Source organism: Pavona decussata, unplaced genomic scaffold (genome assembly GCF_977016875.1).
Source record: "Pavona decussata unplaced genomic scaffold, jaPavDecu1.1 SCAFFOLD_21, whole genome shotgun sequence".
Lineage (NCBI taxonomy): Eukaryota > Metazoa > Cnidaria > Anthozoa > Scleractinia > Agariciidae > Pavona > Pavona decussata.
Window position 1 is genome coordinate 2,562,501 of NW_028145444.1, and position 27,723 is coordinate 2,590,223.

The 27,723-nt window shown below is 38.2% G+C and overlaps 3 protein-coding genes and 2 long non-coding RNA genes across 7 annotated transcripts in view; 2 read left to right on the plus strand and 3 right to left on the minus strand.

Moving 5' to 3' along the window:
- Nucleotides 1-1,428, plus strand: part of LOC146486210 (uncharacterized) — a 13,494-nt gene extending 12,066 nt beyond the window's left edge. For both annotated transcript variants that reach the window (XM_085099456.1, XM_085099448.1), the window contains exon 4: nucleotides 1,019-1,428. In XM_085099456.1, the coding sequence (XP_084955582.1) occupies nucleotides 1,019-1,306 (288 nt within the window). In that variant the 3' untranslated portion in view covers nucleotides 1,307-1,428. The remainder of the gene's footprint in view (nucleotides 1-1,018) is intronic.
- Nucleotides 1,429-2,161: 733 nt separating this feature from the next.
- Nucleotides 2,162-5,808, plus strand: LOC146486212 (uncharacterized). 2 transcript variants are annotated; one of them, XR_014859354.1, is made up of 3 exons: nucleotides 2,162-2,605; nucleotides 3,665-4,525; nucleotides 4,569-5,808. It is a non-coding gene; the product is annotated as an uncharacterized LOC146486212 (long non-coding RNA). The 2 variants fall into 2 exon arrangements; XR_014859350.1 differs by having other exon boundaries at nucleotides 3,665-5,808.
- LOC146486213 (uncharacterized) lies at nucleotides 5,640-8,851 on the minus strand. The gene is made up of 2 exons (XR_014859345.1): nucleotides 8,486-8,851; nucleotides 5,640-5,774 (listed from the first exon to the last, which is right to left on the minus strand). It is a non-coding gene; the product is annotated as an uncharacterized LOC146486213 (long non-coding RNA).
- A 685-nt stretch (nucleotides 8,852-9,536) lies between these two features.
- Nucleotides 9,537-9,848, minus strand: LOC146486214 (THAP domain-containing protein 2-like). Its single transcript, XM_085096907.1, has one exon. The coding sequence runs from the start codon at nucleotides 9,846-9,848 to the stop codon at nucleotides 9,537-9,539; it is 312 nt and encodes a 103-aa protein (XP_084953033.1).
- A 3,099-nt stretch (nucleotides 9,849-12,947) lies between these two features.
- Nucleotides 12,948-27,175, minus strand: LOC146486215 (xylosyltransferase 1-like). The gene is made up of 8 exons (XM_085099478.1): nucleotides 26,937-27,175; nucleotides 21,831-22,238; nucleotides 18,783-18,985; nucleotides 17,878-17,958; nucleotides 17,210-17,426; nucleotides 16,537-16,713; nucleotides 15,030-15,494; nucleotides 12,948-14,058 (listed from the first exon to the last, which is right to left on the minus strand). The coding sequence occupies exons 1-8, from the start codon at nucleotides 27,111-27,113 to the stop codon at nucleotides 13,387-13,389; spliced, it is 2,400 nt and encodes a 799-aa protein (XP_084955604.1). The 5' UTR covers nucleotides 27,114-27,175; the 3' UTR covers nucleotides 12,948-13,386.
- Between the last annotated feature and the right edge of the window lie 548 nt (nucleotides 27,176-27,723).

A 27,723-nucleotide genomic window follows, 5' to 3' on the forward strand; every position in this document is an offset into this window, starting at 1 on the left:
GCCTCATTGGTCCCATCACTTTCATCAACTTCGTCGATGTCGTCAATTTCTTCATAATGGACCTCTTCATTTCGTGTAAGTCTACTGTTCGCCCGAGCCAAGAAGGACTAGTGCGACGGCTGCAACCGATGGCAGCACCGCAGGTGCCAGAACAAATGAATGAATCAATGAATGAATAAACGAATGAGTGAACGAATGAATGAACGAACGAATGAACGAACCAACCAACGAACGAACGAACAAATGAATGAATGAACGAATAAGCGAACGAACGAACGAATGAATGAACGAATGAATGAACGAACGAATGGATGAACGAACGAAAGAACGAACGAATGAGTGAATGAATGAACGAACGAATTGAACGAAAGAATGAATTGAACGAACAAACGAATGAATGAATGAATCAACGAACGAACGAATGAACGAACGAATGAACGAACGAACGAACGAACGAACGAACGAATGAATGAATGAATGAATGAATGAATGAATGAATGAATGAATAAATGAATGAATAGACGAACGTAATATATACTGTAAGGTTTAAGGTTTTTTGAGGTTTTTAAGGTTTTTATCAGGTTTTTATTATTATGCACTATTTCAATGGTTTTACAACAAAAGGAAATTACAATATATAAGAAAAGCAACATAAAGACAGCATTAAATTACATAAATGTGAAAAGTAAAAATGTGCGCAGTGACCAAAGGAGCTTAGGCTTTCGAGTTGGTCGCTGCCACGTGCAACTAACTGGCGTATAACGTAGCAACTAACTAGAGCAAAAAAAAAAAAAAGTAAAGAATAATAAAAGTGCAATAATAGAAACATACTACAATTTTTACATAAAAAACAATAGAAATGATAATTAATAGTGAGGGCAGTACCTTTTAAACACTATTTACTTCCATACCGTACTTTGTCAAATGACTTGGTGGATAGTTAGATGGATATGTATGAAATCGGACCTGAAAAGCTTTGAAAAATAGCTAATTGCTCTTCTTATAAACCTCTTCACAGGTCTGGATCTTCAACTGCTACAACCCTACGAGTGATGGGTGGCCTTATTTCCTATCGAAACTTATGGCCTCGAAACAAACGACAGTCACGGCTATAGGTATCAGCTCGATGAGATTAGAAAATATCTTTGGAAAAGTGATTTGCAGCAACAGCGACAACATCGCTGCCATTGCAAGAGATCCTATGAGATTACTCAAGACATCACTGAGAGACATGGTCAGCTGCGATAAGCTGCCTGATGTAAACCTGGAGGTTTGGAAAGACAGCTTCAAATGCAAGCAAGAGTGAGAAGATGTTTGAAAAACATTTGAAACAGCTGATTAAATTGAGATTAAAACACTAAGAAATGTTCGAAGTAGAGTGTTAGAAATTGATTAAGAGTAAATAAAGAATGACACAAATTAATTATTTTTTTCCTGATTCGAAATGATAATTCATTGACCTTTTAAGTGAATTGAAGTTTTCATGGCAACAAGAGTCTGGTTGCCATCCTTTTAAAATTAAGATTTTTTGGACCTTTTTATTATAAATTTGAAGTTGATCCTCGTCACTTTTACATTTTTTCACATCGGGTTGGTGCTTCTTTATTGGCTTTGTGTTAATAAGTCAATATGGACAGTTTCCTGCTGCTTTAAACATTGAAAATTCAAGACCGAAAATAGTCCAACGTGGAAGCTGGGCAGGAAAATTGACGTAATTCTCCATGACACGACGTCAGCTTTTCATTTCTGTTACCTCAAAGGACAAATCTATACCCACCAGCCCCCCCTCCCCCCTGCCCCCCACCGCCCCCGTTATCCTTGCAACTGCAATGAAATGTTTTCTGTTTTCCCGCTCATGCGAGAACATCATTTCGAGAAGATTTAACTTAAAACTCAAGGGAAGAAAGAAGGTACTTGTTGTGGTAAATAAAATGAGTCGGGGTATAATTCATTCTACATTCTCAGAATTGTTGGTGTAGAGGGAGACATTCCAACACTTTTTCATCAATTACAGCAATCAGGATCACCTTACCACTCCCCCGCTCGATCAGTGATACACGGCCAAATCCCCTTAATTTTTAAAATCTCCTGTGTTTGATTATGGTATACGCTCTGATTGGTCAATTTTGACTTGTCGTTGATGCAGGGCCTAAAGTAGCCTCCCACACAGACGTTCTTAGAGGTTTGTCACGCGTTCCTGCCCCACGAACGTCTGCTGAAACGAACGGTTGAGAAAAGATAACATCGACCTAAGGGAGGTGACGTCATCGGGTTATTCTTCGGAGCAGCTACGAACCGAGATCCGATTATACCGGAAATTGACCTGCATTCACTCTCTTTCAGTGGTAATGGCGGACGACGTCGGGGAAATAAAGACTTCGAACGTTTGTTAGGATTCGTTATGGTAGAATACAGAGTTCTTTCTACTTTCGTTTCTCGGCGTCTGAACACTGACCTCAAGGATTTTACGTTCGATTTGTGGAAGAAACGTGGAACTATGAAAATAGTCAAGATTTGCTCAGGTAACATCGACCTACGGGAGGTTAACATCGACCTAAAGGAGGTTAACATCGGCCTACGGGAGGTTAACATCGACCTAAGGGAGGTACGTTTTATAGCACCACGTTTGTATCGTATGTGTTATACTGGCACAATCGTACACATGGAAAGCTTATTTGCAAGCATGAAAACTTACAATCTTGCAGGAGCTTTTCTAATCATTGACCTGAGTGTGATTTCATTAATTTTATTATCAACTCATAACATCCACCTACAGGAGGTTAACATCTACCTAAGGGGGGTACAGTGGCTTACAGTGTATATTTTATAACTTATGTATCATAAAAGTCAATTCATAGGCATAGAAGCTTACTCTCTAGCAGGGAAACTTGGGATCATAAGGAGCTTTTCTATCATTGACTTGAATTTCATAAATATTTTCATTTTTACCAACTCATAACATCCGCCTATAGGAGGTAAACATCTACCTAAGGGAGGTTATGGTATTATAATAAGGAAGGATGGACTTGAAGAAAGCTTACGAATCTTAAGGGGCTTTTGCATTTCGTGTACATGCCGTTTTAGAATAAATTTATTTATAAAGAATAATAATAATAATAAATTATTATTATTATTATTATTATTATTATTATTATTATTATTATTTGAAAAGCCTTTTAATCTCACTAGAATGAGATTAATGAGAGTTTTCTCTTTTTTTTATTTACACTCATAACATGGAATATAATATATTATTATCAATATTATTTTTTGGCAACACACTGACCTATGCTGGGCCATTTATATTCATCTAATGAAACAATTTTACAGCCATAAAGATTTGCTGTGAGAGGTGTTATGGGTTTAAATAGAAAAAATGAAGGTGCATTAAAATAGCATAATAGCTGTTATGATGATTAAAGGTAATTGTTTTCTTGTTGTTGTCGTTTTTTCTTGGTTGACTCCATCAACCTGTAATTTCCACATTAAATTTTGCTAGAAGTGACTGTTAATGACTGTTGAAATGATAGATCATTTTTAAAAATATAACCCTTAATATGTCAGAATTTATTTTAATTTAATTTGTGATCACTTACAAGAGGTTTGACTGTTTGACTGCTTACTACAGTACATTAATATTGGTTTTTATTTTATTTCTTTTCAGAATGCAATACTTAAACTGTGCAGACTGCTGAAGAAACTGCTACTTCAAAGACACCTATGACTCATCAATTACTCAAAAGACATTGTGTACAACAGATGTTGTTGAACTGTTATTGTCAAGCTTGACCTCTCGTCATGTGGCAAAATTATGTAAAATTTGATATTCAAGTTTGTAGGGTTAATTGACGGAGGATCTCCCATATAATGATGGATTGGATGCAAATGGTCATAATTTTGTTCCTCTTTGGCAGGAAATGGTGTAGATTGGTATATATGTACCACTTAGAGTGCAAAGATACAAAATGACCAACATTTTTAAGTAATGTTTAATTGGAAGAAAGATTCTTAGTCCTTTCTAGAACTTAAGGACGGTGCCTACTATTATTACTGCGCATACGTTCTGTGCATCTGGAGATACTCGGGTTTCCTATGGGTGGTGCCTACTATTACAGGGATATTTTTGCGCACTTTAAAACTATGTGGAGAAAGCAGAACTTAGCAAGTGATTTTGGTATCCAAAAAGAAAATTGGGGGGAAATCATGCATTTTTCAGAGATAGTAAAGCTTCAATTTGGAAAAAAGCACCATATATTGCTTTGTATTTTGCTGCTTTTTAGAATAATATTGTTGCTTGGTTATCTCTAAAAAATGCGTGGTTACCCCCAATTTCCTTAAATTTGGCTTTCAATACCCACTAACAAGATCTGCTTTTCCCGCATAGTGATAAACCGTGCAAAAATACTTCGCTATAAGTAGGCACCGTCCTTAAGCAGTTGTGAAAAGAAATCCCAAAAAATAACTGAGGGTCTTTCTTCTACTTAATCTTTCACCTGATATCGAAATGTATCTTTCAAATATCCATGTTCAATGACAGGTTATGGTTGCTAACCTTTATGGCTATTGAGTCAAAATGATATGACATAAAGAGCTATTATTTTGTAAGTCAACAAATCTGTACCTCAAGTAAAGGTCAAAATGAAATTGAGCCATGCCATGAACCTTTGAGTGTGCTTTTCGAAAGATCCAAATGACCACCCCTAAATGTTTTCATTTTCATGTTTCAAGCTCATGACATGTCATTTGTTATCAAGTAAGCTCTATGCTTCTAAATATGGGTGGAACTTTGTCATGAGTAGGAGAACAAGTCAAATTTGAACAAAAAATAAATGCCTTGCCCCCCCCCCCCCCCCCCTCCCACATGGCATTTGACCATGTACCATGCCTGGGAAGAAGGGAATTGAATTTGGCTGAGGTAGAGAAATTGAACTGAATTTACACTGTACCTTTGGCATTGGAGAGTTTGAACTTTTCTCTTTTTTTTTCTTCTGTTTGAATACAATAATTATTGAACAACCGAGACAATATAATATATAATGCTCTTTATTCATAATGATAATACAAGAGAGTGCATGGTAATAAGTAATACCTGTAAATCGATATTGAGATGCCGAAGCCAGGGGCTTATATGGCACAATTCATACAGGAGATTGGTCAAAATGGTGCAATTACTTTACAGTTTACAAATAAATAAATAAATAAATAAATAGATAAATATTAATGTTAATAATAGTGGTGATAATAATAATAATAATAATAATAATAAATAATAATTAAATAAATAACAAATAAAATATTAAATTAAGCTAAGCCGTGTATACGAGAGTTCAAAAGGACATGAATTCACAATTTGATTGGAAGTAATCTCTAAGTTTTTGCCTACAATTCGAGATAGTAAGTGAATTACCTAAATCAAGAGGGTTGTGAGGGCCTTGTGCATGAAGTGCAAAAGCCCCTTAAAATTCATAAGCTTTCTTCAAGTCAATTCTTCCCTATTATAATACATACTTGCATGGTGCTATAAACATCATGACCTCCCTCAGGTAGATGTTTACCTCCTGTATACGCAGGTGGAATTGTTATCACTTGGTAAAAATAAAATGAAATTCAAGTCAATGATAAAAAAGCTCCTTATGATCCCAAGTTTCCCTGCTGAAGAGTAAGCTTCTATGCGTATGAATTGAGTACACAATGTCTTTTGTGGAATTAATGAGTCATAGGTGTCTTTGAAGTAGCTGTTTCTTCAGCGGTCTGTGCAGTTTAAGTATTGCATTCTGAAAAGAAATAAAATAAAACCAATATTGTTAATGTACTGTAGTAAGCAATGAGAGGGTAATGTACAATCGTCTTTTAAGGTTTCTTAATAATCATAACATTCTCTCTGACAATCAGTATGGTTTTCGCAAGCATCACTCCACGGCTAGCGCTTATGCTCTTACTTGTTTATATGACAAAATCTCTTCCGCCATTGACAATAAGGAATGCACAGTTGGTATTTTTATAGACTTGTCCAAGGCCTTTGACACCGTTGATCATAACATTTTGATTTCAAAATTGGAGCATTATGGTGTTCGTGGCACTTCACTTAGAGGGTTCGAAAGCTATCTAAGCAATAGACAACAATATGTGGAATTTAATGGTGTCAGTTCGGAGTCTTGCAAAATTAAGTGTGGGGTCCCTCAGGGTTCTTAATACTAGGTCCCCTACTCTTTCTACTCTATTTAAATGATCTGTGTAACGTGTCAAAGGTCGTGGATTTTATTCTTTTTGCAGATGATACAAACATATTTTTCTCCCACAAAGATTTTAACTTGCTTCCTGGAATCTTGAATTCTGAAATGCTTAAATTAACTTAATGGTGTCGAGCAAACAACCTGTCCATTAACTTTAAAAAATCAAATTTTATGGTTTTTAGACCACCCCAAAGGAGGAAAACACTTGATATATCTATTCAAATTGACAACAATGCAATTGAACGTGTGAAAGAGACAGTATTTTTAGGTGTTATCCTCAATGAGCATTTGTCATGGAAGCCTCACATTCTTAGTGTTTCTAGAGAAATATCAAAATCAATAGGTATTATTTATAAGTCTAGTTTTTGCCTTCCCAAAACCTCCTTACGCTCCTTGTACTATAGTCTAGTTTACCCTTACTTAATTTATTGGTAATTGTGTTTCTGTGTGGGGATCGACATATCAGTCTAATTTAAATCGGATTATTGTTCTGCAAAAGAAGATAATCAGAATAATATCTAAAGTTTCTTTTGATGCTCATACTGGTGTTCTTTTTAAAGAACAGGAGAATTTTAAAATTCTCTGACATTTCTTTATACCAAATAGGTAAATTTATGTATCTTTTTAAAAGAAGCTTACTTCCAAATTATTTTCACGATATGTTTACTCTTGCAAGCCAGATACATCCTTATAATACAAGAAATTTCAACCTTTTCTATAAATAGGATAGAATAGGAATTTCAGTGGAATCCACGGGGTGGCTCTTCCATCCACTGTTTCCAGGTAGAATTGGAATTTGGAAATGTTGGTTTTTGTGGAGGGAGGAAAAACCGGAGTACCCGGAGAAAAACCCTCGGAGCAGGGACGAGAACCAACAACAAACTAAACCCACATATGACGCCAAGACCGGGAATCGAACCCGGGCCACATTGGTGGGAGGCGAGTGCTCTCACCACTGCGCCATCCCTGCTCCCACATATACCTTATACCTTCTATATACCTTATTGTCGAACTAATCTTCGAAAATTCTCAATTCGGTTTCAAGGTCCTACGCTTTTCAACTCGCTCAGTCGTGAAATTCAAAACAGTGAAAGTATCAGTTTGGCAAAAGACTTGGAAAATTCCTTCTTTCTAAGTTAAATTGACTCTTTGTTGAGCTACACACCTTTTTCTTTTTTTTTTTTCTTTTTTTTCTTTTTTTTTTTCTTCTTTTAAAAAAAAATTAATTGGAATTTTCATTCAGTGCCATTAACTTCTATGGTTTATCCTATAGTTCCAGGACGCCTATAGTTAATAAGCCCCAGGCAGCTTCTATATAGGCTTCCTAGCCTTTAACACATTTCATCTTGTAAATAGTTTAGTAGGAATATTGTGTATCATCTTTAATGTATTTATGTTGTATTTTTTGGTTAATGGCAAATAAAAAATGAAGCAGTCAAACAGTCAAACCTCTTGTAAGTCAGATCACAAATTAAATTAAAATAAATTCTGACATATTAAGGGTTATATTTTTTAAAAATGATCTATCATTTCTACAGTCATAAACAGTCACTTCTAGCAAAATTTAATGTGGAAATTACAGGTTGATGGGGTCAACCAAGAAAAAAACGACAACAACAACAAGAGAACAATTGCCTTTCACTGTATTCCACGTTATGAGTGTAAATAAAAATCTCATTCTAGTGAGATTAAAAGGCTTTTCAAATAATAATAATAATAATAATAATAATAATAATAATAATAATAATTATTATTATTATTATTATTATTATTATTATTATTTATAAATAAATTTATTCTAAAATGGCATGTACAAGAAATGCAAAAGCCCCTTAAGATTCGTAAGCTTTCTTCAAGTCCATCCTTCCTTATTATAATACCATAACCTCCCTTAGGTAGATGTTTACCTCCTATAGGCGGATGTTATGAGTTGGTAAAAATGAAAATATTTATGAAATTCAAGTCAATGATAGAAAAGCTCCTTATGATCCCAATTTTCCCTGCTAGAGAGTAAGCTTCTATGCCTATGAATTGACTTTTATAATACATAAGTTATAAAATGTACACTGTGAGCCACTGTACCTCCCTTAGGTAGATGTTAACCTCCTGTAGGTGGATGTTATGAGTTGGTAATAAATGAAATGACACTCAGGTCAATGATTAGAAAAGCTCCTGCAAGATTGTAAGTTTTCCATGTGTACGATTGTGCCAGTATAACACATACGATACAAACGTGGTGCTATAAAACGTACCTCCCTTAGGTCGATGTTAACCTCCCGTAGGCCGATGTTAACCTCCTTTAGGTCGATGTTAACCTCCCGTAGGTCGATGTTACCTGAGCAAATCTTGACTATTTTCATAGTTCCACGTTTCTTCCACAAATCGAACGTAAAATCCTTGAGGTCAGTGTTCAGACGCTGAGAAACGAAAGTAGAAAGAACTCTGTATTCTACCATAACGAATCCTAACAAACGTTCGAAGTCTTTATTTCTCCGACGTCGTCCGCCATTACTACTGAAAGAGAGTGAATGCGGGTCAATTTCCGGTATAATCGGATCTCGGTTCGTAGCTGCTCCGAAGAATAACCCGATGACGTCACCTCCCTTAGGTCGATGTTATCTTTTCTCAACCGAAACGAACAGCCACTTCCGTTCGTCGGCAAATTGCCTTTGTCTGAACAGACCAATCAGCATTGACTCATTATGACAAGTTAAGCCAATCACATACTTCGAAACAATGAAAATCATCAACCGTGGAGATATTTTTCAACCCCGCTTCCGGACGTGCATATACGATTGAAATTTTTCCTTCCACAACACCCTTTGCATTTTCTTCAGTGATTTCACTGAGAGAAGCGGCAAGAATTCCAAGATTTGCCAGTTTGTCTTCCTGGTCTTTCATAAGATTTTCAAGCGGCGAAACCACAACAACAATCAGTGACCAACAGCTTCAAGAATTAAATTGTAAACAAACGATAGAGCTTGATAAATAAGTGACTTTCCATGACCAGTTGGAAGGTTTACGAACACATCAGGTTTCGTCTGCGCAAATTGCACTATGACTTCTCTTTGATACGCATTCAACTCCCTTATACCAAACGTTTGGCACACATGACCAAAAACAACATTTAAGTCCGCCATCCTGTCTCGGGTAATATTTTTAATATCAAACACGAGCTTACCCAAAGTTGGGAAACGGCTCCTAATTGGTCTGCAGTCGACGAACGGAAGTGGCTGTTCGTTTCAGCAGAGGTTCGTGGGGCAGGAACGCGTGACGAACCACTAAGAACGTCTGCATGGCAGGCTAGGCCAAAGGAACTGCAGGAACTGCAGGCCTGTGAGAAAATAAGGTCGGAACAGCATCTGTCTTAAGAGGATTCAACATACGGCTTGTTCCAAGCAGTCGCACTTCCATCAGATAAGACTCATTAAAGCAATGTTCTTCGAAATGTTTAGAGCATAAACACGGATTTGCCGGTAGAGATGTCCTCCCGATAGCATGAATCCACGCCTGGCGTAATTCTTCGTCTTTTGGGAAAACATGGAACCGAATATTGGGATCTTTTTGTTTGTTTTTGGCTTGAATATTGCAATCAACTGCATCGCAGTGAGGCATTTTGCTCATATGGTTGATATCGCCGAGCCGAGCAACCAAGTTTCGTCACAAGCCCAGACTGCTTCGCGCGCCTATCAAGATGGCGACCGCGGGAAGTTTGAACCGGCCGCGAGGGCCTTCTTTAGACGCCGAAAAAAAAAATATTTGAGGTGAGAAGAATACTTTTTTTCTACGAAATATCTTCCTTTTAATATATTTAGAGCATTTTAAACGATATCTCCTTTAAGAGTGGAGGTTCCCTTTGGCCTTTGGCTAGGCCTGAAGATATCCAATACGACTTATCATCCAGTCACGCATGGGAGTTTGATTTCGTCTTGATCGAGTAACGCGCTCAAGGATATTCCGCATATCGATCCCAGATGTCGATTCAGTAAGCATAAGTCAAGAAAAAATCGAACTGAGGTGACTATGTCAGATATTGTCTCCGCTCACAATGTATGGTAGGAGTTTTAAAATGGGAATATGCGGAGGACTTTGTTTTGTGGGCGTGGTCCGAACAATCAGTTTTACCTCTAAGGGCTCGTTTAAACGGTTTCAACATTTGCTTCAACATGCGTTCAACACAGTTGTTGAACCAAACGTCGGGGCGTTTGAACAGGTCGTTCAATATTGTTGAAAGCGTAAAAAATGTTGAAAGCTTGTTGAAAGTGTGCTTGGTTGAATCGATTCAACATTTCCTTTGTTCTTGAAAATGTTGAATGGCATTGAAACTGTTTGAACACTCCGTTCATTATTCAACATTTGCCCAACATCCGTTCAACGAATGTTGGGCAAATGTTGTAACCGTTTAAACGGCCCTTAAGAGGTACCAAATCAGGTGACTAACATTGTACTTCTTCCCATATTTTTCGACTCAATACCCTAAAAAGTTTCACAAGTTGAACGCATTGGAATAATCATTGGAATAATCATTGGAATGAACGCATTGGAATAATCGTGAAGTAGTACAAGTAACGCGAACTTATATTTTCTAGCGACGTTTTCGTTGGCATTGCCGTCGTGGTTTCTTTTTAGGGACCTTAAGCAACGACGACGGCAACGTCAACGAAAACGTCACTTAAAATATAAGTTCGCGTGACGTGTATTACTTCGCGATTATTCCAATTAGTTCAACTTGTAGAATATGGGCGAAGTATCCGGGGAATAAATTGATTGGAACGGCGTTCAAGTAACGAAGGATAATGAACAATTCCCTGTCGTGTATTCACGTTCTTCGAAAAACCTTGAATTTGGTCATTTCACGTTTTTGTTTGGCCGAGAACGGCAAAGAAATCTACCAAAACATAAAACGCACGTGCTGAACGATTGTTTTTACTCATTAAGCCTATTGTTTTGTGGCGTTCCCGTTATCGTCGTCGTTGCTAAAGCTCCCTAAAGTCCCTATTATTGCGCACGATAGCGGCCTTTCCAACATGAATTGCAGCGTCTTTGTTATAACCGCTTTATTGACCATTACACATGTTACATACAGCAAATTAAACAGCCAGAAAGAAATGAAATATCTGTGCAAAGTGATTTAAAGTGATAAGGTCAAAAGGGGAGATGCGAACGGGACGCGAGGACCCATGCGAGGCACCTCCCATGATACAAATAATAATTAAAACACGATCAACCAAAAGACGCTAAAAAAACTAGGGATGGCAGGGGCAGGATCGCACAATTGACCAGGTACAGGGATAGAATATGTCAAAGTGATTCTGCAAAAGGTGAAACATGTGCTCAGTAACAAAGTTGCGGAAGGAAGCAGTAGTTGAAAAACTGGTAGGGGGTGAGAATTTACAGATATAGTTCCGGATCTTAACAATACGATTAAAGTAAGAGGCCTGAAAAGTGCTAGTTTCATTAATCTTTAATTATAGATGGCAAGGTTTCATAGCCAGCCCCTCAATTAAATCTGATATCACCTAGATATGCTTCTGGTTTATTTGCCATAGCGATATTGTAACAGTTAAACGGTTTCTGAATCAGACGTTTCGACACGGTAAGGTGTTAAATAGTTGGTGGCCAGATCCCGCGCTTGGCCATGTTTTGTCTTCACAATAATCCTTGATGTCCGTGTATCAATGTTCAGCTCAGTTTTCTTAGGAGTGGTTTGCTCATTCTTGGTCAGCTGCACCAAGATTAAAGTGGTAAAATCATAAGAATGCTAATTTGAGGAGAAGAGAGACATAATATATACTAAGTCCACAAACTTTGAAACGACCAAGAGAGGGGAATAAATATCACATATTTATTAAAAACGTGATCATTGGATAATGCAATTTCAGAGTTTTGACTGGCTTAGCGGTCATGGTAAATCATCATATGAGCCATTATACCATGCCCGAGAAATAGCGACCATTAAATTGTTTTCTGGTTGTTCTTGCAAAGCGAGATCAGCAAGATCTAGCAATATTTATTGGTTGTTTCTAATAAAACAATTGTTCCACTCGCGCTTGTTGGATATAAGATGATTATAGCCAACTCGGCGCTACGCGCCTCATTGGCTTTCTATCATCTCCTATTCAACGCGCGCGAGTGGAATAATTGTTAGATATCTACAGGATAGCATAATAAAAACCCGCAATAGTTTGTTTTGTATTTACGACGCCAACGCTGCTGCTAACTATTGAAAAGGTTAAAAAGGCTTTCCTCTCGCTATATTTCCCCCATGGTGTACCTATGTATCTAAATAACAATCTTAATTTGTGTTTTGACGAACAAAATCCATTTATAGAACAAATATTTCTCAAAACTATAGTTTTAAATTAACTGTACATGTATGAAATGGAATTTCTTTAAAAGTTGTAATCTGCAATCTATTGAAAAACCAATAACGTAGATATAGCTTACAAACATTAATACGAATTCTGTTTTCATCCCGTACACGTAATAAATAAACCACCACTGCTTAGGAATACAACCGCCAGTCATTCTTCGCTATAAATTGCATGAAACCTAACGCCGCATGTAACTACTTACTTCAATCCCCCATTCCTGACAAAATCACCATCTTAAACCTTTAGATTAGTTCATTCTCTTTGAAAAGCCTCTCGGGGAAAGTCAATAAAATATGTTATGTTATGTAAATGCCCAGTATCAAAATACATACTCTCCTTTCTGTTATCCATACATTTCTCACGACACTAATTGGGAGAATTTATTTCAAAATCAAGAGATGTTGTCTTTTGGTGATCACTTCCTTAATTATCAAGACCCACATGTTTGATCAAGCAGTAATAATGTAAGGAGATGTTGTTAAAAACGTGATCACTGGATAATAAAAATTCTATCATCTCTAAAAATCATCATTTCTAAAAATCTATCATCTCAAGTCCAACGCGCGTTCGTGGAATAATTTTTATAGATGCTTGACATTATTGGGACTTCAAGTGAACGCCCAACGTTAGCAGTTACACCCGAGTTAAGTTTACGCAACTCGCTCCAGCACTTGCTTTTTGACACGTTCATCTGTATTTACAGAGTAACACCAATGTATCTGTTGAAAATTTCAAGAATAATTTTAAAAATTCCAAAACGCCTAAGACAAACTCAGCCACTACCGTAGTCTGCCATTGGGTTTAACTTTGCCTAATTCTGACTTGGGGTCGGGTGACCTTGAACTCCATATTGTCGATTCACAAAGTGGAATGTGTTCACACCCTGGAATTTTCCCGCTGATTGTGCAAGATGACTCCGCAGTCCAAAAATAATCCACTTCGCTGTCTATCCAGTCGTCCAGTTCAGGACCCGCCTTTCTGGAATTTTCTGCCGCCTTTTTCGCGAGAGCCTCAGTGTTGTTCGCCTCGCGATCAAACTCAATTAAGAAGTCATTCGAGTTGTAGATGCCCCCAGGGGGACCACTGTTTGCAGCCATGGCGTCCTGAAAGCTGATTGGCTTTTGTTTAGAAAACGACATTGGTATGACGAGGAAACTGACTTGTCCAATCACCATGTCTTCTCCGTTATGCGAGAAGATCATTTTAATCGTCCATTTTCCAGGCCGCATTGGTTTCTTGAAGGTGGGTTTGTGAAAAGATACCACCCAATTTTCGATGACTTTCATTTCGTAAACTCCTGTCACGACATTAATGGGGTCCACCCACATGATTTTAACCTCAAACTCCTTGCCGTGTACCCAGCGATGAACCAAGACCGGGTCATCCCAGGGACCCATCAAGTGAGCCAAGTTACGGAAGACCCTCTCCTTTTGGTCCCAAATGGTCCCTACCTAAAACACGGAAACGGCAATGAGTTAAATCAGAGCTAAAGGGGAAAGCAAAATAATATTACATTTAACGAAAGGGCAAAGCAAAAGTTATCAAATTATCACCAGCTGCGCTTAGCTAAATACTTAATGGGAAAAGGAGCCCGAGGTTGACTAACATGACGGAAATAATCATGATTGCAGTGTTGCATACAAACTGCAGGGAGGAAATTTTGTCACTTGATTTTTCTTCATCCTTTGTCTTTGCAACAACATAAGTTGTGCATTCTGCTGCGGCGGTCTTTCCTCTGTAAAACATGGTCTTCTATTTGGAAGACCACTGCACAGCTCGTGGTTGAATTCAATGCGGGCATAAATTTCGGGCCAATCACTGTTGTGTTCCAAAATGAACCAATGTAATTGAAATTTGGAAAAGCCATATACCATAATGAAGTTATCTGAAGACATCAATTTGAATAATTTGTTCAAAAACTCATTAATAATTCATATTCCCAATGACCTTTTAAATGATCGATCATACATCACGTGCAGTGACTTTTTTATCGATAAACCGCCTCCTTATCAGTATGCGGTGTTTTATCAGCTGATAAAACACTCCTCATTAGTATGCGGTGTTTTTCTTCTATGATAATTTCCAACGTTCACAAAAGCATAACTGTTATGAACTCTATTGACACACGCTTTTCCAGGAATGTTTTTGAAGCCGTTCAAAAAAATCGCAGCACGTGTTTTATCGGGTTTAAAACCCGATAAAACACGCCTCCTCCCTAGTTCTAATTCTACGCGATTACCAGCGCTTGGCAAATTACCATTGGCTTCCATTGATTTCACGGGCTGTATACAGAGCGGTGACTTATGTTTGTCATTTAAAACCGACAATATGCTGGTAATGAGCGTGGCCGCTGACAAGAATTCAAAGTGCAAGGTAAATTTTTTCTTAAAAATAATGAAATCTTTTTGTTACAAATAAGTACCTCTAATCCAACCAGTCGCTGTGGTCCATTGCTCATGTTCAAATTTAACAGCTCCTCGTGACTCAAAGGAGCCAACCACGTTTCCATGGTAACAAATTGCCTGTCCCCATTGCCTGTTGGTAATTCAATGTCATACAATGCTAGCACGCCGGAAAATTGATCATGTTGATTAAGAACTGTCACTTCCTTAATATTTCCAGTCCCCAGAGTGAGGCACTTATGGCCATTGCTTCCTTGTGTCTTCAGGCTTTTCATCCCCACCCTGACGAAAGACTGATAGAAAGTTCTAAAGACATCGCTTGCTTTTGAAATAGAGTCTTCGTGGTGGAAAATGTTCTCCCAGTAATAGTTGAGGCCTTGCATGTCAGCAGGGTAGGGGTCGTAAAGCCAGGAGTCCAACTGATTAATAACCTCTTGGTTGACAATGGCCTCAAACTTCCGTGCAAAGTAGTTTGGATTTTTGCTCTAACAAAACAAGATTTCAAAAGATGTTGTAACATACACATCGATATCACTAACATGAAGCACATCACATATATGTGTCAATTCAATTCAATTCAATTTATTTGCCATTAACAAAAAAATACAACATAAATACATTATAGACGACACACAATATTCTTACTATTACAATATTCATACTTGACTATTTACAATATTAAATGTGTTAAAGGCTAGGAAGCCTATATAGAAGCCGGGGGCTTATTAACTATAGGCTTCCTAGAACTATTGGATAAACCATAGAAGGGTACTGATTGAAATTTCCGATTAAATTTTTTTTTAAAGAAGAAAAAAAAAAAAAAACAAAAAAAACAAAAGGAAAGGAAGAAAAAAAAGAAAAGGTAAAGAAAAGGTGGGTAGCTTGGTTGGAAAAAATAAATTACCATTGACTTCAAAAACTCATTAACAAATTCATAAGCCCATTGACCTATCAAACGGTTGATAAAACATCACGTTCTGTAGTTTTAAAACCCAATAAAACCTCTTCCTTATTTTTATGCGGTGTTTAATGTTTTTATCATATGCTAATTTCCAATGTTCACAAAAGCAAAATTGTTATGAACTCTCTTGACACACGCTTTTCCAGGAATGTTTTTGAAGCCGTCCAAAAAACTCGCAGCACGTGTTTTACCACTCGGCTTCGCCTCGTGGTTTTAAATCCCGATAAAACACTGCTGCTCGTGTTTTAAACATTACATAACAACCGGCACAGAGTTTGTCGTAAAATTCAAACCGATCATGGTGCAACATTTCCATGAACTATGCCTAAGTACTTATCGGGTTGAGAAGAGCAAGCACTATTAATGGGCTTCCACTGAAAATTTGAATGGTTATTTGATAGCCCATTTCAGTTGCTCTTTAAAATGATGAATTGTTTTTTTATTAGTATCACAACAATAAAAACGAGAACACCGCCACCACTGAAAGATGATAATAAAAATGGCCAGTTACACTAGATGGTGATAATTATATTTTCCCTATAAAGTGGCATTAATCTTATTTTCACCTTTAGTCTGGGCAAATCCTCAGGTTTAAAGTCATTAGGCGAACACCCACACCAGTCGACAATGTGCTTGTATTGGCAGCGACAGCCCATCTTACGCTTCCAGTTGGTCAGACGCAGATTAGTGCGGATAAAGGTCTCACAAAACGGGCCATTTCTCAACACCGTATGAAAGAAGGACTGCAAAAGAAAACCACAAGATATTAAGGTACAATTTGATGAATAAGGGTTACATTTTTCCCTGCCACAGAAATTTTCATTCCAAGGGAAAATAATCTTTGTCAAGCACTATAACAAAATGGTGGATAATGTAATTGTGTTAGGAGAATGGTGTGGTGGTTTGGCTTGCCTCATTTCCTGACTGGAACTCATCTCAGTAGTTAACGACAGCTGGGTAGGATGGGTTGTTGGTGGGGGATGGGAATTTTAATGGATTCCACGGGGTGGCTCTTCGGGGTGGAAATGTTGATTTTTGCGGAGGGAGGAAAACTGGAGTACCTGGAGAAAAACCCTCGGAGCAGTGACGAAAACCAACAACAAACTCAACCCACATATGACAAAGGAAAGGGGCAGCAAGGGTGATCCCACAACAGACCAGACAAGTAGGAGACATGCCTGGAATGTATCATCACTTAAAATCCAAATTTACAAATCAGCTATTGAATCTCTATTTTACCTCTGCAGGAAGCAAAGAGTAGCCATACATGTATCTAAGTGATGCTACAAGGGGATCCTTTGACATCACTAGAAAATGACAGAACTTCCTGTTTAATCCAATCCAGTCACTTCCTCCATCAATGTCAATTTCAGGGGGGAGTTGTCTATCACCAAGCCGCCACATGTGTTCGTCGCACTCTAAAAATGTTCTGTCCAACCCCTGTTTTTTGATAAACCTAGAGAAAAACAAACAGTGAGACAAAATAATGTTGACATTAACTTTCTTTCTCTCTGTACAAAATTTGAAAGCACAGCAAACAAGATAATGTATAAAACAAACGATGAGCTAACACTGTTGCACAAGACAAAATTACACTTCAACTTACTGATACAAAATGCCAACATTGTTGTTTACTTCAATCTTGGTCAAAAATTTCAGAGGGGGGGATTCCAGAAATTTGCAACGACAGCACCACCAAGCGTTATAGCGACTGGTTATAGAAATCCAAAACACAAATGTACACTGCAAACACTATTTTTGTATTTGTCCCGGCCCAGAAAATATTGGCCAGGACTGTAGGTAACAATGTAAACTAAAGGTAAAAAACAATACTAACCCATGGTTCTATACCCTACAAAGATTGGTACCAGTTTTCAACCAGTAATTAAAAGTGATAGGACACAAACCTTGTCAGCTCTCTTCCATGCGGTTTTAAGAAGTTATAATCGCGACGAGCTCTAAGAAATTCAGCCAGTTCAGAATTATGCCTGAAAAAAGCAACATCACATGGTTAGTTTGAAAGATAATTACTAACCAGATACTTTAAATTGCATAAGGAAACCTTGACATCAAGAACCAACTATTGTAATAATGCCATTGTTTCTCCCTGAAGGAAGAGTGTAGGTCAATTCTCTCTGGTACAGATACATACCAGGGCCATCACAAATGTTTTAAAGCAGGTGTGACTTGTACGTTTTCACCCATAACACCCCAATACATGGTCAATGGCCATTGAATGAAGGCCTGAAGTGGGCTTACGTTTCTTGGACGGTCTTGGGCATGCATGCCCAGAAAATGTTTAAAATTAGACCTTCAGAAATGTATTTCCCTATACTCTGGAACTAGCCTGCAAGTAAAGCTGCCTCTCATTGTTCGTGGGCCCCGAGGGGCATTTTGAAATACCCCTCGGGGGCCAGGAGCAATATTGAAGAAAGCTGTATTCGCAGGCTGTTCTTTCTGATTTTTGATGTGCTTTGCTTGGTGTGTATACTTATTAAAATAACCATTTTAGGGACTAAACATGACCTGTAACATCAAGTAAACTTAGCCGTAAACAGGTGTTACAGGTTGCGGCTGCTTATGACAGCTATACATGTTCAAGTACTGGAGCTTAACATCTTGGTTTAACAGATTGGGAAAAAATACATAATTATTTATCCTTTTTACTTTTTAAGTACAAAAATCACAGTTGGTGGTCATTGGACATTTACTGTAGCAGAACAAAATTTGCCTACTCTGTATGCCCAATGAAAAATCAAGTGTGATCAAATATATCTTGACAAGTACACATAGATGTCTTATTTTCTCTTACTTGATGGGATAGTCAGATTCACTCAAATTGATAAAGAAGTCCCATTTCCAATCTTTCTTGGCCATCAAATCTTCCATACACCTGAGTAACATTTTTAGCAGGCTGGCTCCACCCCAAATGGTCGCCATACTCCAAGGTGCTACTGCTGCATTTGGAAAACTACGTATCATCTTCAGAACTTCTCTGCGAAGATAATCTGACCTCTGCAAAAGACCAGAGGATATGGTGGTACAATAAGTCACTGGATAATTAACATGGATTTCATTTGTTGGCTTTGAGCTCGTCAGAATATAGCAACCCCACTGAAACTGGTAATTCTACAACAGGGGGTACTAGCATTAGAAAAGTCTACAGTCACTTCCAATCTTTGAGATCTTTGAGATACTGCTGAGGGGGGGGGGGGGGGGGGAGGGGTAACTCTGAAAGGTCTGGTCCATTGCTGATTTCACCCCACCCACCCAACCCATGAACTGGATAATAACGCACATGTACCTCCCCTACTACCGATGTGATTTTCTTCAAGCTCCTATACGAGTGAGCAGTTCCAGCAATAACCCAATTTACCAACCTGGGCCAGTGGAATCTTAATCGTTGGTTATTCTGAGGGGAAGGTGGGGGAGGGCTCAAACCCAAAAATTTTAATAAAAGGACGGCATGATGCTTAACAGGATTTTCCAGAGTGGTGGGAGGTTGAACAAAAAAGGACAAAAAACGTTCCGAGGCACAGGGGTTGGCAGGGCAAGTGGGGGGGGGGGGGGGTATTTTCTGGAACAACATGCATGCAAATAATATGTAAAGGGTTCAAGCCATGCCTGGCTAATGTTCTAGCTGTCATTATGGAATAATCATGTGAACTTCTAACCTGAGCATATCCAACATGATATTACCAGTCATGGAAACATTTAAGAGATCGGATGGTCAGTTGCTTGTTAAAGCATTTTATAAGAAGAAACGTTGAACAGTATTACTTTTAATTTTTCTTATGGAAACATTATTAAGTCCTTACTGATGAATCTCAAAAACTATATTTGGAATATTTGGGATTAGTCTTACATGAGACATTCCAAAAGAGTATGATGACGAAAGCCGCTCGCCAAACATCATCTGAGTACAAAATTTTTTGGGACGAAATATTGGCACTTTATGCTCTGGTGACTCCCAACGAAGACAATTTTAGAAATGAGCCAAAATTAGAATGGTGATTGTATTAGAGCTATCAGAACATGACAGTGCCAATATTTTATCCCCAAATTCCAATAACAAGCTGAGTTTTGGCAAGCAGGCATTTTTCATCATGTTCTTTCTGAACATCTTATCGAATCCCTTAATTTCACAAATTTGAATAATTATTTGTGACATCACACATCAGGGCTCTGTTTGGGGCTGTCCCCAATCACTAGTCTGTGAGCAGGCTCCCAAGTGGGGTATAGGGTGAAAAGAAAAATCGGCGTGCCGGGCGAGCGGAGCGCGGTATGGGGGCGAGAAAGAAAGAAAGGGAGCCTGTGAACATTGTTTGAATGCCGCCGTCTTGTGATACTAGATTCTGGTATCACGCTCTGATTGTTGACAGCTTTGCAAAGAATATTGACACATTGAATCATTTGAATGTCGTGTGGTGTACATTTGCATAAATTGTGAAGCTTTTTCGGCTTGCAGGTTGGAGAGGCTGAAATCGAATGAATCTTTTCCTCAGATCGTTGGGCTTATAAAAGAGCTGAAGATTTTTAGATACATTCTGTTGATAAAAAGGAAGATGTCCTTGGAATGTTTACCAACTGGTTTTGACAAGAGTTTGATCTTCCGGTTACTTCCTTGGATGTTAAAAGAAATGTGGAACTTTGAGTGATCTAGCTTGTAATTGTCACGCTGTTGGTGTTAATAATAAAGGACAATGTTAAGGAGCTATCTAACTTAGGCCTTAAAGTGTTTGCAATCGACGCTGGGGACGAAGAGTCTTCACTTCTTCGCTGAAGATGATTCATCAGTCGGCGATTCTTTTGGAGTTTGTTGCCCAGGAGTAACAGGCAATTTCTTGTTCTTAAAGAGTTGAAAAAGGAAACTATCGACACTTTTTTGCATTTAAGAATTTCGTCACGTCTAAAGAAGTTTTTGCAGAATCTACAAATTTATGTGCTTTCCTTCTCGCTGGATTTCCCCAATGAATAATGTCATTGCCAAATATTACTGATATTCCGACTCACTCAAGCGGAATGATTGGCATAAAATTACCTTGTTGACATATTACTCGCAGGTTAATAACAAGGGGGTGGAACGGTGGCATCAAAAGAATGTCCACAGGCTCCCTCCCTTTCTCCCCCTGTCCCCCTCTCCAAGCTCGATTTTTGTCTTCACCCCATACCCCACTTGGGAGCCTGTTCACAGGCTACTAATCACTGAAGCCAGTGGTGAAGGGAGAGGGAAAAGGGGCAGGGGATAGGAAGGAATGGGGGAGAGAAGAGAGAGGGGGATAAAATTTGCTTATTGTGGTAAGCCGGAGAAATGGGGGAAGATTGAAACATAACATTTTGCGACAGAGAAAACACACTGAGGCAGAAGCCATAAAGGAAGGGGTGAATGGGGTTGGGGGTAAAAGACAGTGGGGCAGTTGGGGGCAAGAGATCCTCCTTTTCCTGTCCCACAAATGAAATTTAGTAAAAGAAGGTAAGGTATGATAAAATCTCACAAGTGGCCCACATTTACATCCAGGAAAGGGTTGGAAGTATAATCCATTGAGGGTTACCGGCTGCATTAGGTCACTGGTAACCATTTATGTACACCTGGGTGGAAGGAGAGACCATGTGGTGTAAGGTCTCTTGTCTGATGAAACAATGCAATGGCCAAGGCTAGGCTTCAAACTGCCAGCCTTCAGATGCTAGGCACCACATCGCGTACTGTGCCTCTGCAAATGGAAGGACACCAAAGGGATTTTTTTCAACTGTTGGACACCCCAAACCCCAGGCCTTACTTACAGCTTTGTTTGTTAAATTCATGTAAATGATCCACAATATTTTTTTCCCTTAAGGTAATTACAAATGAACAGAAACTTACAGAATCAATATGAAAGAAGAAGTAATGGTTGTTATGATAGAGAGCTTTGAACAATCTCCTGACTTGTCTAAACGCTCTACCATGTAGTGTTACAACAAATGCGATCCTGATAGGATTCCCATATGGTGTATTAGCGACATCAATCCACTTCGCAGGACTCCCTTTTTCCCGTGGAACAGGACAAGTTCTTTTTATATCAAGATTATACAGTTTCTTTGCTTCTGACAGGCAAGCTGTCTTGTAAATAAGTCTTTTGCAGGTCTCTGATTTCACCCGCCGCAGGGCTGAAAGAGCATCTTTATGTTTTACTTGGCATGGTGGCACAAATGGTGCTTCTAATCCTGGTAGTTGAGGACCCTTTTCAGATTCTCCCTCGTGCATTGAATCATTCCTATCTTGCCTTGGAGCCTAATGGACAAAGAGAGACAAAAAAATTTACTTAAGGACGGTGCCTACTATTTGTTACTGCGCATACGTTCTGCGCATCTTGAGATACTAGGGTTTCCTATGAGTGGTGCCTACTAATACAGGGATGATTTTGCGCGGTTTAAAACTATACGTAGAAAGCAGAACTTAGCAAGTGCTTTTGGTATCTCAAAGGAAAATTAGGGGTAACCATGCATTTTTCAGAGATAATTAAACTTCAATTTAGGAAAAAATCCCATACATTGCTTTATATTTTGGCGCTTTTTAGAGATATTATTGCTTAATTATCTCTGAAAAATATGTGGTTACCCCCAATTTTCTTTTTGGATTCCAAGAGGCCTTGCTAAGATCTGTTTTTCCCGCATAGTCATAAGCCGCACAAAAATACTTCGGTATTAGTAGGCACCATCCTTAATACCGTATGTTTTTCTTGGGAGGGAAAAAACAGATTGTTGTGTCATTAATGTGTATACTATATGCATAATATTAAATGCTAGATCAACCAGTGGTGTAACTTCTTTGGGGGCAGTTAGGGTGGAAAGTGAACCCTTTAAGCCCTACCAGTGATTAGGATACAATTTCTCTTAGTAATATCAATGCTTATACAACCCCTGAGGTCATGAGAAGTAAGGATATGATCACCCAAGGTGAATTTTCTTGATATTTTAATAACTTCTCCCCAGTACTTTTATAAGAAAGGTATGGGAACAAGATATTCGTTTCGTTTATTCGTTTATTTTATTTTGCCATTAACCAAATGGCTTAGGAGAATTTGTTCTTTGATATTAGAGGTTAAAGGATAAACAAAACCAGTGAGGTAGGGGTGGGGATGTGGATTCCAGACCAATGGACCAGGGTTGGAGTTACTAGGGGAGTGGGGTGGGTGCAGATGGATTCTGGATCCACTGGACCAGAATTTGAGCCAGGGGGGAGGAGGAGAGGGGGTGGGGCTGGGATGATTCTGGATCCCCTGGGCCAGGGCTTGATTCAGAGGGAGTCAGTAGGAGAGGGTTCATTCTGGATCTACTGTATATGTAACCGGTGATGGTGGTCTGCGAGGAGAGGGTGGGGGTAACATGTAAAGGGACTAGCATCCACTTAAGCCAGCTACGCTGCACTGGCTGAAAATAGCTCTCTAAATATATTTGGTTATAAATAAATAACAAACTTAAAATAAATTTGTTTAAGAGAATAAAACAATCAAGCAACTTGACCACAATAGGACATACTCTGATCGAGTGAAGAATCATTCACATTGTAGTTACAAATATGTGGAAAATGAGAATTTACAGTAGGGCACATAAAAAATGACTAGAAATATTTGTGGTTGAATTTTTAACTAAATATTGGTCGGTTTGTGATAACCAAATAGAGATCAAAGCAACAGTTGTCAGTAGTAATATCAAGGCAGTGAAGTACACGCAACTCAGGCAGCTTACATTTGAACTCCTTCAATATCATCAGAGTTCGTTTCAATTTGAACTCTAGAAAGACACAAATTTAGATCTCGTTTTTATCACATCTGGAAATCTAAAATAAAATTCCAATTAGATCGGCTTGTGTTCAGGAACACAACTGTCATTTAAATTGATACATCTTTTTTAAGCTTCTGTCTTGAAGGCCTAATATCTGGAATTTTAAAAATGACAGGAAACATTTAGTAAATTTGAAAAATATGGTACAATGTGGATGTGATAAAATTTGAATCAATATTGTGACCTTGGGCATTTTGGAGTTCTACAATAACATGAAATAATGACTTTTGCATACATTAGAGCTCCAACATCATCTATATAATATTATGTTTGAACTGAAATGGTTTAGAAGAAGTGGCTTCAACTTTTAAAAGGTGGACAATAACTAATAATATTATAACATCATTAAACTTAAGTGTTGTTACAATATTGCCCACTTTTATGTTGATGAGCAGGCACAGTTAATGCAGTTACCAAGTGACAGGAAAAGGAGATAATTGCCATGTACCATGGCCCCTCACAACCAACATCAATACTTAAAAACATGTGCAGCACCTAAAAGTGGGCTACCAGCAGGATACATATAGGGATCTGGATTCTTCTCAGTGCACCTAAAAAATACATGTATGATGTGGACGCACAAATGCAACAAGAAAGCCTAATTTAGGTGCGACTGAATCACCGCTCCGATTGAACTGTTCTACATTTACAATAATTATGTCTGATGTCTTGAAGAAATGTGATGTTGTATCTTGACCACTTGACCACACACTAGTAATTGGAAGGTCTTAGGTCCGACTCCTGATAGGGGCACTCGGATTTCCTTTTTCCAAGTATGCCTGTGTCACTTTGAATAATACACCATTCTCACTTAAACTATAGTAATCGGAAGGTCATAGGTTCGAGTCCTCTCTCCATGTGCAAGACCACATTTAAATATCCCACTGACTAAAACATACATCTCTCAATATGTCAGATGATATAACTGTACAAGAAATTTAGAAGCTTGAAGCAAGCAAATCAAACACTAATGTCAGTCACAACAATCAATACAAAATTCAATAATAATAACTATTGCTTTTCTTATGTCAGAGTGTGAATTTGTGCATGTTGGCATGTACACATTGAGTGCAATTTTAAGGTAACTAAATTTATATGCTTTTGTCAAAATTGTTAATACTGTATTGACCGACCTTAAGTCAAAGAACCAGATTGAGAGAATGTTTAAGTATAACTATACATTGTTTGTTATGAACAATAAGATCCTTCATACCAGGCCCCAGTTGTTCAAAGAGTGGATAACGTAATCCAGCCGATAAAATGCATTGGTCGGAGTACATGTTATCTGCTGGATAGCAATTTGTTGTATCATTTTACTTTGCTTTACCTACAGACACAGGGAAAAAAAAACAAGTGGAGTATAGACAGGGAGACCACAACAGCTTAGCCAGTGGATATAGAGTTATTTGCTCTTTGAACAATTGGGGCTAGGTGTTTAGTACATATTTAATAAACTTATAACCTCTGAAAACATAAAAACATTAGAAAGAATTATTTTATTGCAAATGTTCTCAAACAGTGAAAAAGTGCAAGGCTCAGTGTCAGGGTAAATTTTAAGAAGTGACCTATTATAGGCAAAAAGTAGCGACAACACATGAAATGTAACAGAAACAAAAGACAACCTTTACTGAAGAAACAACAAATGTGTCAACTAAGACCGGTCCACATGTAGATGGAGGGGGACAACTCCTTACAGCAAAGATTGAAATAAAGAAATTGCCTCTAAATTTAAACAGATGTGGTACATGTAAGGCCATGAGAGTGATTGAACCTTTCTCTATTGTCTTGTATAAGACTCTAGCTGTGCTCTTGTCTTGAATTTCTGGCAACGACATCAAGTAACATAACAGGACAACACATGACTTTTTTTGAAATGGAGGCCAGAGACAAAGGACCCCCTCCCCCCTGGCAGGGCCTCTAAAAAGTGGACATCTCATTTCTAACTTTGGTCCTGGATGAGATAATGGGGGAATTCATGATGAGGATTTAATGATAATGATGATCAACAAGTTTTATCTTAGACAAAGTCAGCCTCTTATGGCACAATACTTAAACCACTAACAAGGTCTTTACTCACAATCATGTGCAGTTTGTGAACGGAAAATAAAGGATGAATATTTTCAGCTGACGTGTTAAATAAACACAGTCTGTAAACTTTGCGTATTAAAAAGTATTTTACAAGGCTGTGCTTTGTTCTAATTATGTTTCAAAGATACAAGCAGATTATGACATTTTCCATAATTCTCGGTGATTCGCGGACACTTTAATTCAAGCTCTTAAGTCTGTAAAGCATGTATAAGTAAGCTCATTTATACATTTAAACACACGAGCGTTTGTTCTTAGCTTAGGGGCAACAATTAACTACAATGAACTAAGCTACATGTAGCTTATATGTTTGGGCGATCAAAAATACATTTTCTATCAATCTATCGATTACACCTCTTCCTGCCTTGGCCACTTTTGCGTTTCCGCTTTCAGGTTACTTAATAACTCCCGCGCTTTATATGAGAGAACATCATTAAAAGTATTTGGCCTTGAAGCTTGTTAGTATTGTCTAAAATGAACTGTTAATAGCGTTGTTCCATATACCAGATGACCTCACAGACGTCTTTATAACAAGAGGCCCTTAGAATAACGTTCTCTATTCGATCGGAAAGCACGATCGATGCTTTTCTTAAGCTTAGATTATTATAGCAAAGAGCGTCAGAGGTCATAAAGGCTTTGCCATTACACTCACCATACAAACTAGGTACCAGCTAGAAAGCATTAAATTATTCACAAACTGAACTAGCTGCTTCACAATAAAAATCCCATGGAGAAAAAATGGTCGGAGAAATAATTTTATGATTTGTAACGGGCAAAAAGCTGTTTGCCAGGGGTCAACTAATTTTGTAAAATAAAAACACCGCTAAAAAAACAAACCGGTAAAATTTTGCGCACAAACGCAGATACGATCGATATTATATTGCTCAGCTGAATTGAGGGAAATATTGCGAGCCCTGTTGACGAACAAAACGCCAACCGAGTTATTTCATGAAACCACAGCCATTTGATTCATGACTCCTACCCGAGAACAGTGAGATTTTTCCTGAACTGAAAGAAGGATCTAGAAAAATACATAATTTTTTTTACCTAATCACTGTACCTGCGCTTTTTCCACGTGTGTGCGTGTTTTTCCATGTCCTCCACGAACATGGCGGTTTCCAATGACCGGGTGCTCGTCTGGCCAGTGTGTGGATGAGAAATGAAGAGTAGTCAGAACTTGAATAATCACTATGAGACCGATAATTGCCAGAATAAATCTGACTATTCCAAACTTCATGACCGAGTGTGTCACATCACCGAATCGTTCTTGTCCTGTTTAGTTCAAGGCTACCGCGCTTCACCACAATGGACTGGAACTACGAGCAATCTGATTGGAGTGTTTTGGAGTGCGTGACGTAGCGTGACGTGTCTTCGTAGGTCAGGCAAAAAATTTCCTGCTCAGCTCGGAATCCTTTTCGGATCGTATCGGTAGATGTGATAACCCAAATTTTAAGAACTAAATGAATAAGTACTGAACTAATGAATGAAGTGGTTTGATAAACTGTGACAGAGACATGTACAAAAAGCTCGCCTCGTATGAATGTTGCCCTGCCCGACCAAACAGATAAGCTAAACTCCTTTGAAACAAATATTGTTTTGTGGTCATTTGTTTGGTGACGTTCAATGACAGGCAAGTCGAACAAAAGATAAATGTTGTTCGTCTTCATAGTGCCGAAAATTCTAAATCTAATTATAACGAGTAATTAAAAGAATATCCACCACAAGGATAAATGGCCAGCAGAAATTAATCAAGGGTGCTTCCTGCCTATATGGCGTGAGTGGCTCAAATCGTGACGATCACTCTTTCTGTTGTTATAGTAATATAGGAAGTCAGTTCAAAATATGCC

What these genes read in the sequence shown, in the direction of transcription:
- LOC146486214 (XM_085096907.1), bottom strand. Translation starts at nt 9,848, where the DNA reads ATGCCTCACTGCGATGCAGTTGATTGCAATATTCAAGCCAAAAACAAA.
- LOC146486215 (XM_085099478.1), bottom strand. Translation starts at nt 27,113, where the DNA reads ATGAAGTTTGGAATAGTCAGATTTATTCTGGCAATTATCGGTCTCATA. An exon ending in TCTTCTTTCATATTGATTCT is followed by an intron (nt 18,986 to 21,830) that starts GTAAGTTTCTGT and finishes GGTCTTTTGCAG; the next exon opens with AGGTCAGATTATCTTCGCAG. An exon ending in AGGATTTGCCCAGACTAAAG is followed by an intron (nt 15,495 to 16,536) that starts GTGAAAATAAGA and finishes TTGTTTTGTTAG; the next exon opens with AGCAAAAATCCAAACTACTT.